Raw genomic sequence first — 13,490 nt, 5'->3', positions numbered from 1 at the left:
TTTTAATACATGTCATCTATTTGCTTTAAAATGTTTCTTTGAGGACGCAACAACTACTACCATACCAATGATGCCCTGATCTTAATTGATGACTATAAAGATATTCTTTAGTGTATACTGTCCATAAATATCTTATGAATTAGTACCTTTTGTGGAAAGGCCTACTCTTGAGAACTCATTTTTCCGATGGTAGAATGCGAAATTTGATGAAACCAATAAAATTAATTATCATCTACGATATAATATTAATATATGAGTTCCATATTTTTTCTGTTTTGATTGAGTGTTCTTATTTTATTCCACAAAAATAATACTTTAGGTTATAAAGCACAGCCACCCTATTAGTATTTTGTAAACTGCCGGTGTCTATATTCATTTTAAACGAAAGTGCATCCCTCAGAAAAGCAAATCATGTAAAAATTCATTGTTCTGTTAATTTGATACACTGAAAAGTCTTTTGAAATAATATGAAATAAACTCCATTTTAAAATCTCGGATTTTTATAAAGTCATATTTTTTTCTCTATAATCCTCTATATTTTTCTAACATAAGTTTCTCTCACTAATTTCCTTCGGCACTGTCCCATAAGAATTAAGTTGTAAAACCATAAACAATTGTCATACCAATTCCTAAAACAATATTGTTGCGCAGTGACAGTAACTATAGCGCGTTGCCTTATTTACGAAGTAGCTGTAACTGCATCAGATACGAAGGATCCTTTAAATCGCAAAGTGTTTTCACTGATATTGAACTAGTATTTCGCGTGAGAAACTTAGTAACAAGTAGCAGTAACATATTTCACCCTTTGTAAGATAAAATTTGTATCACAGAATAGGGTTGAATAGGGTCCCATCACTCTCATCCCTCTTTTTACTTTTAACGTTAAGACAGAATAAGGAATAAACTCATGTAGACTAGGGGTGCATCAGTGAACTATATGTTATTGCCTTGCACTTTTCCCAGTAGCCTAAGTTCGTGGGATTCCTCTTCGCGGATAGACGACAAAATGGCGAGATATTGTTGACGTATAAAGTAAGCAGTAGGCTTTAAAGAGAAAAATAAACTTCATGAACTGCTATTACCTGGACTACCATCCACTTTTGGAGATAGTTTTGGAGTATTACGAATCGTGAGTCAAATAAAAGAATTACAGCTTTACATTAAATGCACATTAATGCCTGGTTTTGGATGAATATATTAAAACATCGCACTGGTGATTCATTTACAAAAAAATCCAATTGAAAAATTCAGGACATTGAGATTCCCCAATAATAAAGACCATTAAGAGATTTTTCCATTAATAGTTCAACGGACAAATTAACTTTAATGAAAATTTATTTTGTCGTCTAACATTATACTTCGGATTTGTTGATTAGCAGTATTTTAAAAAAGGAAGGCTTTGAAATGCGACAGGAAACCGTATTCAGCATAGGCATTCATTGACTTCATTATACCCTTTAGCAAGTACAATCCAATTTGGCGACGACGTATCGCATTATATTAAAGCAAAAGTAATAACAAATAACTTGAAAAAAAATTATGTAAATGATATTTTTGTTTTTTTCATCTTGACTCTATGAGACTACAACACCAACTAGACTCTAACTTTACTGGGAATATCATAAAATTATCCCATAGTGAGATCTTTCTAACTAACGTTTACCTTTTCAAAAATGTACCTACTTCTTATTCAAGAAAGGAATGAAAGTTCGATTTTCTATCATTAAAATCACGTAAAAATTACATTTTATATTTCTAGTACTTATCATAAAGATGATACGGTGTAATACTGCCTTAACCAAGTCCTACGTTGGAGGGCGAAAGTAAGTTTATACTATCGTTAATTTTGGTACCTTAACCGCTTCTTCAAAAAGTAATACATTTTAAATATCATCCATCCCCTTTAAAAACAGGAAAAAATTATTGATTTCATTTCAGGCTGATAGTAATCGAAATACTTTAAAGTTTTATAATATTAAATTAAGGACAACCCTGACGTAGAAATGAAAAAGTATTTTGCAATTTTCGGTGATGAGTGAATCTCCGTAAGTATATATATAAAAATTCAATTGTCTTCTTCTGCCAATGTAAACTCAATATTATTTTTTTATCCCATGGTAGAAACAGAAATCCATTAATAAGGTAGTATACTTACATTAAAACATTGTAATTACAATGACGACACCATACACGACCAAGATAAAAAAGGTTGCCGTAAAGTGATTATATTTGTGACAGAAGGGATTAAGATCAAGTATTTAGAGAATGTACGGATTAAATGCAAGGTGTTTTGAGGGAATGCAACATGAGTAAATTAATAATGTTGAAAGCGATTGAAAACCTACTTCAATGTGTTGCATTTGGGTAAAACATTTAAAAATTTGCTTGCAACGGTAACTGAAAGAGGCGAACAATTAAAAACGTAAAGTTCTCCTCTTTATTCCTCAACGCTGAAATGTTTGCAGCTGACAGTCAGAAGACCTGACAAATAATGTTTCTTTGGTGCAAAAGAATATGGCAGCATTATTTCACTCTTAATTGGAGATATTGATGTATTTGGCAGATAAAAATTTTAAAAAAACACTCAAGAAAAACTGCCTCCCGACCAAACCCCGCCGGCGCGAAAAATTGAGAATGAATCACCGAGCATCGGATGGGCCATGCTCCATCAGAACAAAACACGTGAGATACGCGAGCTTTACCATGCGCCACTGACCACGAACAGATCCTGTCGTAAACGTCAGTCAATAAATTGGAGGCAAAGGATTTATTAGCACGTACCTTCACCACCTCCTGATGACTCCGCACGCGAGGAAAAAAGCACCAGTTGAAATGGGGGTGGATGTCCCGGTTCTTTCCGTCAGGCTCCAACAAGTGAAGCCACCACGGTGGGAACACTACACTTATAGTCGGGGGCGTGGGGCAGACGAGAGAAGAAAGAGGAGGTTGAGGGACGCGGGAGGGAGAAGGACAGAAAGGTACCTCATTAAACTCTTGAAAGAATCTAAGCCCGCGCGGCAGCGCGACCCATTTGGCGCGTAATGCCCCATGTCAACCAACAACGGGGGAAGGAGAGGGCTCTTTGGCGGTGAGGGGGAAGGCGAGTTCTTTGGGGAGGGGGGTGGGAGGTAACGGGGAGTTAGGCTTGAGTGTGGAGGAAGAGAGGACCGGGAAGAGGACGCGATAGGAAAATAGAGAGGGTGCAGCCGAAGAGGGAATGAATAAAGGAGGGATACCAAAATAAATATGACCTCTACGTGCCTCCCGCGCCGAAAGGGCGCGAGCCGAAGGAGCGACAGCAACGCCTCGCCTCGAACACACCGCGAAGCACTGAGGGCATGGACGTCCCCCGACTGCGTTTCGGAAGGAAATACTCCCGACGTCGGGAGGATGGCTCACCGGCAGGGCGCATGCGCCGTCCCCCTGAGTGATCCAAACATTTCGCACACACACACACGCACACAACCTCATGCACCAGCCCTCGAGTCCAATGCGAGTGTGTCGAAGCGCCTGCCCTCCCTCCACCTTAACGATACCCCCCCGCCACTAGCATACCCACCCACCCCTCTCACGGCCGTGAGCCTGCACACACTCTCGCGCAAAATCCTGTGGGGGAACACATGCTCGAGACGAAGGTTTCTTTCGTGAACTGTAGAAACCCTGTGGACGGAGGCCGCCGTGCTGAAAATGAAACGATTACACGTCGTATGCCGCACGCTTCCGCGAGTTACTTTTTCTGGGCGGTCCCCTTAGTTTATTTAACGAAGTAGTTCAGGGAAATGTCCGAGAAATAGCTCATGAGAAACATCAAAGGCTCTGAGTTCTCGTCCGGGAATGGAATGTTAAACTGTTCGCCAGAGTAAAAAGGTGAATTAAAACTTAATAACTTCCTCATATCCGAAGTGCGTGGTTCGTTATTCCACATCGTGTGTCAAAGCATAAAAAAAACGAATGTCAGTTTCATTGTGGTGGAGTGAGAAAATCTTTTCGTAAATATTCACTAAGTCTCGAAAAATATAAATTAAAAGGATGTAACATAAAGAATAGCCCCCCAGTCGTCATTTGGGAGTCTCACTTATTTTATGGATTAAAATTATTATTATATTCATTATCAGTAGTGGGATATATGAGTTAAGTGGGCGACATTATACTCAAATGTGGGATTTTTTAGTCACCGGAAGACGTAAAATGTTTTTGCCAGCAACTCTTTTAGAGAGATCAAAATTATGACATCCGATTAAATGATAAACCTTTTTTGTTATAAGGTGAAAAAATTGAAATCAATGCATTTCACGAGAGATAATTTTAATAGTAATGTGATTAATATTAACAAGTTTTATAAATGAAAATAAAAACATGTCGTATAAATTATTTTTAAAAATATTTATTACAAACCTAAGAATGAGTGTAAATATTTATACTTAAAATCAAACTTGCACCCTAGATATACTCAGATACTTTTGTCAAGTATAAATTGGGGCATTAAAAGCTTTTGGGTGACTAGATGCGATGAATTTGCACGTGCAATTTTAAAAGAGTGCAAAAAAAAATCTGCAAACTAGCTTAATGGTTGAAAGTCATCCAGTGAGTTTGATCAATTTATCCGAAGCACATTCCATTTTTTTATGAACGGCATTAGATTTAAAGTATTTCAGTTCAAAGTACATCTAAGTTATATTTTAGGACACCCGCGGTTGATTGAAACGATAAATAGTCAATCTATCTATATTCATACAGGAGCCACTTCTTCTGATTCTTAATACTGTATTGCTTCACAATATAATTCACTGTAATAGCGTTTATTCTTTTAAAATTTTGCCGATGATGAGGAACCAAAATTAGTGCCAATCTGTCTAATGCCTTGAAATCAGCTATAATAAATGGAAAAATAATTCTAAACACTATACCCATGAACCAATAGACTGACCATAAAGGAGAGCGCGCAGTGATTATAGCAACTCAAGGCGTCAACTAAGCTATTACAAGGATGAGGTCTTATTCGATGATGGCCAAACACTGAATTTACGTCGTGATCTTAGGCCACGCATTATGATTATGACCGAGACTACAGCAACCTCACCCATATTGAAAGACCCTGCGTCGCAAACAATCTCTTCCCACCTGCACCCTTCCCCTGCAAAAATTCCACTTCAAGCGAAACTGAGCATAATGCTACCCTAGAGCAAGCTGCCCGGTTGCCACTCGGAAGCCTCGTAGACGCATGATAAGCCCAGGGAAAACCTTGTTTCCCCAACTCTCCCTTGAGGAGAGTACTCGCCTACTCCAAGGTAAGGGACGTACGATGCTTGAATTTCAGCATTCTAATGCAACGCGAGCTGAATAGGGCATGAATGGTCGATGTTTGGATATCGCGATGCAAATTTCTAACCTCGCATATCACATTTTTCATAAAAACATATTCGCATCGAGAATTGCAATGTCCAATCTACATGTACATTGTATGCATCGCAATATGGTATTCACATTGCCAAGGAAACCGTGGACCGGTAAAAGTCTGCAAGTTCAAAGCTTATCAATCATTCCTCTGGCGAAATCTGAATTATCGCGGGCTCCTCCGCGTTCGTAGCGCGTGAGCAGAAGATTCTGAATCCAACTTTTGTAATGTACACGCTGAAGAAGCCTTCGCAATAATCATTCCTATTTCTTCAACACTAAAGCTTTTGCTAATTCAAAATGAAGTTGTATGAAAAGTTATATAACTAATCAAAATATAGGCGGCGTATTGTTAGCTTTGTACAATACCCTGTTCCATTCCTACTCTTCTTCATCTCTCCTCTCCATTGAATCCACGGAGGCAACGTGGCATTGAGCTGAGCAATTGATTGATCTCATTAAATCCCAGGTCGTTGAAATTCAGCTCAGTAAAATGATTAGGTAAAATTTCTAAACGTTTATCTTGAGATCCTCATATGTATAGTAGTAGTTTGTAAAAGGGATACCGACAGCTGAGGTCATTTGCACCATTAGATATGGATGTGGGTGATTCGATTCGAGTAGGATATCAAGGGAATTGAGAAACTCGGCGTCAACGTCAGTCTATATATATAACAATTGGTGCCAAAGATTAATACAATTTAACGTCCCATCCAATGGATGATGTACTCCACTTGAATTCCTCTCCATATAGCATCCAAGTAGCCACATAGCAGCAAGTATGAATCGTGATACCACTGCAAAATACCTCTCAACACTTGGATGCAAAGTTCTCTGGCCCTCGTTTAAGGAAGCTAGTTAATCAGTTATCGTGATGTCCGCACCTTCGGTTTTCATATTCACTCTTCCTACTCGCGTGCAAATGTTTGCTCGTAAAAAAATGTTATTATGAATTTTACATAATTTTAGACGACACTTCAATAAAATAAAACTTCATCCCAGTACTATAGACTGGCCCCATTCAGTGAAGGTGCCCCATACTAGAGATCTGGATGAGAAAAGTTTTAAAAATAAGGAACCTCACCATAGAGCAGCGCCATTGAAAGTCCAACTCTTATATACGAGTCCAACTCGTACCACTCCAAGCGCGAACAAAATTAGAGAGAAAGGGCTGCCAGTATCAATTTATTTAGGGAATCCTTTTTTCCACCACCAGGCGTGACAGCAATAACCTGCAACAGCTTAACAACAACAAGGTCGCCACTCCAAATTCAATCCCATCAATCAAAAATAACATTCGCCCTCCCTTTCGTTTCGTTCCAGTGCAAATGTGGTTTCGGGGTACGACACTATTGGTTCCATACACCGTTGGGTAGCTTGCCACACACACGTGCCTGTAAATGAACACCTAACTTTACGGCACTGAATTTGCATCGTTATGCGATCTCAAATAGACGTAGCACGTCGCAATCGATACATCGCAGTATCGCGGAGGGTACGTCTAAAGCGACGACGGCCCCAGTCGACCCCACTCCCGCCTCAGTCTCCATTCCCCACCACTCTCTCCCTCACTCCGATCCTCCTCTCCTCACGAACCGGGGTCCTTCCCCTCACTCTGTCATTGCGCTCAGCTTCCCGAATACCCTCCCTGTTCTCTCTCTCTCCCTATCTCTCACCCCCATTCCACGGTTCACCTCATCCTCTTCCAGGAAGAGCGCTCATCATCAGAGTGAGTGGGTTCCGCGACGAGGGTTTTATATAGGCTTTTACACCAGCCACTGGTCAAAGGTGGGAGCACAGTCGACCGGAAGTATCCGTCTGTCCTCAGCGTGCCGTCTCGTACTCGCTGCATGTTCGCCGGAAAAGAAAAGAACTCGCCCCCCGCGCGACGAATTGTCGCTTTCCTGTCGAGTGAGAAGCCATTCCTCTCTTGCAATTCAGCTCTACAATCCCTCTGAGCCATAAACTTCCCCCTTTTTTCGGTAAGTATACTCGTATTGTAGAATAATAGCTGAGAATTGCAAATAGTTATTCGTTACCATTCAAACCAATTCCGACGAGTGGCAATCATCGCACTAAAATAAGCACAATGCAGTTTAAAATAAGCAATGTAGCACCGGATGCAGTGCGGATAGGCCGAGTTAATTAGGTAGGATGAACAATGTGAAGAAACTCGATGGTTTCAGGCTTCACTTTGTGGAAATCCATTCTAATAAATCAAAAGAGAGATGGTACTTTTTTCCACACTTTATTTTACAAGTCGACCGGTTTCGTCGCATAGGCGACATCATCAGGTACATAGAATCAGTGAGTTCCAGAATATATAGTTATTTGAGGGGGGGGGGAGAGGACGGTGAGGGGGGGGGGGTGGTAAAAGGGGGGTGTGAGAGGGAGCGTGGTACTGGGCGTGGGTGACTCAAAGGGAGGGGTGGGGTGGATGTAGGCTAAGTGGAAGCTTGGTTAGGTATGCCTTTCACAGCGGGGGTTGGGGCGTCATGTATTGTGGTCAGAGAAATATCCAAAAGGGGGGGAATTGCTCACAAATATATTCTCGTTGGCAATTTTTCCTTCCTTTTGATGCTTCCTAATCTCCAGCTCCTCCAGACAATCCATTCTTCTTCCCTTTTTCTCGAGGTGAAGTATCTCTGGGACAAAATCGCTCCTGTGGTCACTTTCCCATAGGTGTTTGGCGAAATGGGATCTGTTTAACTCACCGTTTCGTAGATGTCTTCTGTGACAACAATCCAATAGTGGAGCTAACTTGTGACCCCACAAACAAATTCCAAAAATTAGTGAAAAAGGCCCTCACTTCTGCCCCGAGTATCATCAAACCAAGTGAGACGTACACAGTGACAGTGATGAACCCGCAAACTCCACGATTCTTTGGCCTCCCAAAGATACATAAAACAAATGTGCCAATAAGACCAGTAGTCTCCAGTGTTGCTGCTCCATCAAGGAAACTAGCCTCCCATTTAAATTCACTCTTCAGAGAAGTCACAGGTTTCAAGCCAAGATACGGGGTTAAGAACTCAACGGAACTATGCCAACATCTTACCCAGAGAGAGCTCCCGTCTTCCAAGCACATCCTAGTGTCTTTCGACGTGAAAGACCTGTTCACCAACATTCCAATTTCCGAAGCCGTTAAAGTAGCCGAAGAAACATTGAAGCAAACCGGAGCTGAACCACCCTTCCTCGACGAGTTTCTGGCACTACTAAGAGTGTGTGTGGAAGAGAATTACTTCAAATTCAATGGCAAATTCTTCCAACAAAAGGACGGCTTAGCAATGGGGTCACCTCTTTCACCACTTTTGGCGGACTTATATATGAACGACTTTGAGGAAAGGTTATTCAGTGATCACTCAGTGAACACCAGTTTTATACATTGTTGGTACAGGTACGTTGACGACGTGTTTGCAGTGTGGACTGGTACAAATAGACAACTGGACATATTTTTGAATAAGTTGAATTCCCAATCCAAAAATATAAATTTCTCTTGTGAAAAAGAAACCAACCATAGTATTAACTTTTTGGACTTAACAATTACAACCACGGATAAAGGCTACTACTTCGCAATCCACAGGAAAGAAACTACCACAGACCATGTCATCCCCTCCGACTCCCGCCACCACCCCTCCCACAAGATGGCCGCCTCCCACTCCATGCTAAACAGATCTCTCAATATCCCCCTGTCCGCCGAGAACTTCGCCAAGGAAATCACGGTAATCAAAGACATTGCAGTGAAGAATGGTTACGAAGAAAGTGTCATCAGTAAAATGATAGATAAAAAACGCTCCCTCCGAGCACAGAGACTGTTTTATAAATCATCGGTAATTAGTGAAGATAAGAAACGATGGTGCAAACTTAGTTACTACGGTAAGATTACGCAGTCCATTGCCAACCTTTTCCCGAAGGAAGAATTTAAAATTGCATATTACAACAAATGTAACTTAAGGGCTGTGTTAAACAAAACCAAGGACAATATTGACATTAATGACAGAAGTGGTATTTACAAACTCCAATGTGGTGACTGTGAAATTTGTTATGTTGGCCAGACTGGACGGTCGTTCAGAGTAAGAGCAGAGGAACACAGAAGACATCTACGAAACGGTGAGTTAAACAGATCCCATTTCGCCAAACACCTATGGGAAAGTGACCACAGGAGCGATTTTGTCCCAGAGATACTTCACCTCGAGAAAAAGGGAAGAAGAATGGATTGTCTGGAGGAGCTGGAGATTAGGAAGCATCAAAAGGAAGGAAAAATTGCCAACGAGAATATATTTGTGAGCAATTCCCCCCTTTTGGATATTTCTCTGACCACAATACATGACGCCCCAACCCCCGCTGTGAAAGGCATACCTAACCAAGCTTCCACTTAGCCTACATCCACCCCACCCCTCCCTTTGAGTCACCCACGCCCAGTACCACGCTCCCTCTCACACCGCCCCCCCCCCCTTTTACCACCCCCCCCCCTCACCCTCCTCTCCCCCCCCTCAAATAACTATATATTCTGGAACTCACTGATTCTATGTACCTGATGATGTCGCCTATGCGACGAAACCGGTCGACTTGTAAAATAAAGTGTGGAAAAAAGTACCATCTCTCTTTTGATTTATAATGTGAAGAAAACTTGAATCTACACGAGCAATGAATAGTCAGGGAGCAGTAATGGAAATCATGTCTGGATTGAAATGGACGTTTTTGAGGTCACTTGAAGTCTGGGGCATCTCGCCTAGTGCAATGAACAAGGAATATTTTTTGACCAGCAAATTCAGAGGTCGTTAACAAATTAAAATTTCTAACCTCAAGTTAGCATTCCAAAAAAATTGTGGATGAGTAAAAAAAATTTGTAAGATCGAGATCTTTATGAACAAATTCACTCAATTAATTGATCGTTACCTAGACTGAAATATTCTAATTGGAATTCAAATGTTTGTGTTACTATAAATAATTAAAATCTATTCAGATTTTCTTGCTAATTTATGTCAACCGAAGTATAAAGGTTTGTGTCAACTTCAAAGAATACATAGACTTAAGTTCTCACTCCAAAAGTAAAAATTACGGAATACGTGTCATTTTCCGGGTTTCAATGATAAAAATAAAAATATCTTTCATCTCCCAACTACGTTTTTTTTTAATTTAGGCTCATAAGATATTTATGAAGTTTCAACGAAATGGTTTGCGATAAAAGACCCTTTTTCTGGACGGAGATGTTGCTACCAAGATGCAATGTCCTGGACTTTAACCGGCGTACAGAAATTTATAAGCTTTTCAAATTTCACTATGCTTTAAAGAGTAAATTCACGGGCAAGCTGGATCGTCGACGTTTGAGTAGGATTTACGTGGCACAAATACGATACACCTGCCTAAAAGAAAGGCATGATTTTCTTTGGAACAAGATCCGAATATTCCTCATACGATTTTCTTTTAAAATTACTTTCAGATCAAGAGCCAGAAGATGCATTAAAAAAGTCTAGGATTTGAATATATCATACTGCCTTTCCTAATTAAGTAGAACGAGTGTTCATAAAAAAAGCTGTGTTTAAATAGGATGAAATAATATTACAATGACTTGACTAAAGTTTGTAAGAGGGAATTGGTCCCGATTCCTAAATCTAAGTGATCATTTACGAGAGTCCATTTCTCAAAACAAAACTTCTGTAACAACTGCCGCCAACAGGTAAATATAGAAAATTATAACTCGCACCCGATAAAATTTTGCGATATTTCATTTTAAAATACACTGTCTTGCGCACTGTCTTGTATTGATCAATTCCCAATGTTCTAGGTTCTGCAAGGATTAAAGGGAATGTTGTACAATCTAGTGAGAGGGTGAATAAATAATAATAGCAAAGGGTCAGAAGATGAAATAAGATAAAGGGGGATATGCTGTACTGTAATGCGGTTACTGTAGATCCGCCAAGGCTGTCTTCGTACAGTGGTCAATATCGCCTGAAATTTGGACAGAATTATCTAACTTTTGTATTTTATCAAAAAATTATATATTATAATGGATGACATAAAAAATTAAAGAAACGCTTTGCTAAAAAAGTAATTCTTGCACTTATTTCACCAATTAAAGCTTTAATTACTATAAATTTCAGACTCTCAGACTTACAGACCCTGTATTACACTCAGCCCTATTCCTCATATGTGCATTCCCGAGAGAGATTTCGAGAAAAATACTCCCAAAAATTTCGGACGTACTTGTTAATTGTCTCCTGCGCTTCTTCCGACAGATATTCGATGGGCAACTATGCATGTTCCATTTGGTCCCTGTGGACCGTATAACGTACACGGGTAATATATATATATATATATATATATATATATATATATATATATATATATATATATATATATATATATATATATATATATATATATATAAAATATATATATATAATATATATATATATATACATATATAATATATATATACATATATAATATATTTTAGGATGGCTTTCGTGCTGTATCCTGGGGTGCAGTTTTTTGTTGTTTGGCGGTTTATGTGTTTGCATGAGTATTGGATGGAGGGAGTTTTGCATGAGTGTGTGCGCTGCTGGGGTGTAATTTTCCGTGTTGTTTTTTGCATGTGGTATTTTTCGTTTTTACGGTTGGTGACCTAACACCCCCCGCCACACGCCCTTGCGGCGGCTTGCGGGGTATTATGTAGATGTAGATGTAGATATTTTATATACTTTTTGTTAAGATGATTGTTTCCTGTTCAGTAATTTGAATAAGCAGAAGTCCTTTCTAATCTTGACTAACAGGTTTCCATCCTGTGGTTGACGAATGTAACGCATTTTATATTCTACGAAGGGAAGGAATTTCACGTAAGTATTTGATAAGAACTAACGAATGAAATAATATCTTTAATATTCATTTTGCAATTGCCCATTGATTTAGGGAAAACCTGTCTTCGTTGAACTGCGAATAGTTATATTAAGCCACTATATTTGCGTTTCTCAGTCATATTTTGAGGGGTGAAAGAAATAGCATAACAACTAAAAATCACTGCATGAGACTGGCCCAAATATATATTTATAGCTCGTTTAATGAGCGGAAAATTCATCTACCACTTTCTCTAAAGTTTATTCTAGCAATATTGGACTTTTTGGGGGGCGTAACAGTTGGAAACGTCATTATCTAACCGATAAATAAACCGCTGCGGGCGGCGTCTGTGATGCAGGCTGTAGCGAGTCCGTTCCTAAAATTGCCAATGCGACGGGGACAGATTCATTTTAATCGCTTTGGAAACGCTAACCACATCAAAAATGCTGATGTACGAGGAAAACAAACCAGCCAATGCATCACAATCCTAATTGTTGCAGAACAGATTTTTTTCTATTACACCGCAATATTTTCCAGGGATGAAAGTTGCAATGATACCTCTTTATCGCCTACAAATGGATAAACCGCGGGGACCCGATCAAAATCATTCGAATACTGACAAATAAATCAAAGCATTGAACGTACGATTTTCGGATTCTGTATTTAATTCGTGCTATAATTAAATTAACGTCGTATTTTGAAGGGAAATTGAATCATAACAATAATTTATCGAATGATGGATGAAAAATATGCATCATTTTATAAATTTACATTATATAAATATACATTATACATCATTTTAAGGTGTAGTGTTCTCGAAGTACCAAACGATCAATTAGACGAGATTTTTTTGTTCTTTGATTTAAGAATCGTTTCATTGAAGACATAGCAGACAAGATCATCTTAGGTTTTTAATTTTTAAATACTTGCACTTCTTTCTTCGTAATTAGGCATGGATTTAATGCATCCCATGGTAGTCGAACTTCAAGGAAGATGAATACTTTGGGAGATAAGTTTTTACCAGTTTTTTCTTATATTTTTGCGTTCATGACACGCGAAATTGATTTCCTGTGCTCATACCACGCAGAAAATGCCTGCAGATCTTGTTTTTTCATCACTGTTCTGTATTTTGACATCTGGCAACAGCATGTTAAATTCTATCCATTGTGAAGGTGTTGTTATAAAAATATGAATAAAGGTTAAAGGAAAATAATTGCTGAAAGACGTTTGCTGCTCTCTTTCAGTTGTGAAAAAATGACGAA

General features: G+C 39.3%; 2 protein-coding genes across 2 annotated transcripts in view; one reads left to right on the top strand and one right to left on the bottom strand.

Moving 5' to 3' along the window:
• The window catches only part of LOC139690677 (uncharacterized), a 144,968-nt gene extending 141,625 nt beyond the window's left edge, over positions 1 to 3,343 (bottom strand). Inside the window, exon 1 of the mRNA XM_071588174.1 lies at positions 2,782 to 3,343. The gene's annotated coding sequence lies outside the window, so the exon portion shown is untranslated. The remainder of the gene's footprint in view (positions 1 to 2,781) is intronic.
• A 1,878-nt stretch (positions 3,344 to 5,221) lies between these two features.
• Positions 5,222 to 11,195, top strand: LOC139690033 (putative nicotine oxidoreductase). Its single transcript, XM_071587215.1, has 3 exons — positions 5,222 to 5,288; positions 8,119 to 8,788; positions 11,180 to 11,195. The coding sequence occupies exons 1-3, from the start codon at positions 5,222 to 5,224 to the stop codon at positions 11,193 to 11,195; spliced, it is 753 nt and encodes a 250-aa protein (XP_071443316.1).
• The last annotated feature ends 2,295 nt before the right edge of the window (positions 11,196 to 13,490 follow it).

Source organism: Hetaerina americana, unplaced genomic scaffold (assembly GCF_022747635.1).
Source record: "Hetaerina americana unplaced genomic scaffold, ioHetAmer1.1.p SCAF_3, whole genome shotgun sequence".
Classification (NCBI taxonomy): domain Eukaryota; kingdom Metazoa; phylum Arthropoda; class Insecta; order Odonata; family Calopterygidae; genus Hetaerina; species Hetaerina americana.
This window is presented reverse-complemented; position numbering and strand designations above follow the sequence as displayed.

Coding starts and splice junctions, on each gene's coding strand:
- LOC139690033 (XM_071587215.1), top strand. CDS start 5,222: ATGATAAGCCCAGGGAAAACCTTGTTTCCCCAACTCTCCCTTGAGGAG. Junction 5,289..8,118: donor GAGTACTCGCCTACTCCAAG/GTAAGGGACGTA, acceptor ACCGTTTCGTAG/ATGTCTTCTGTGACAACAAT.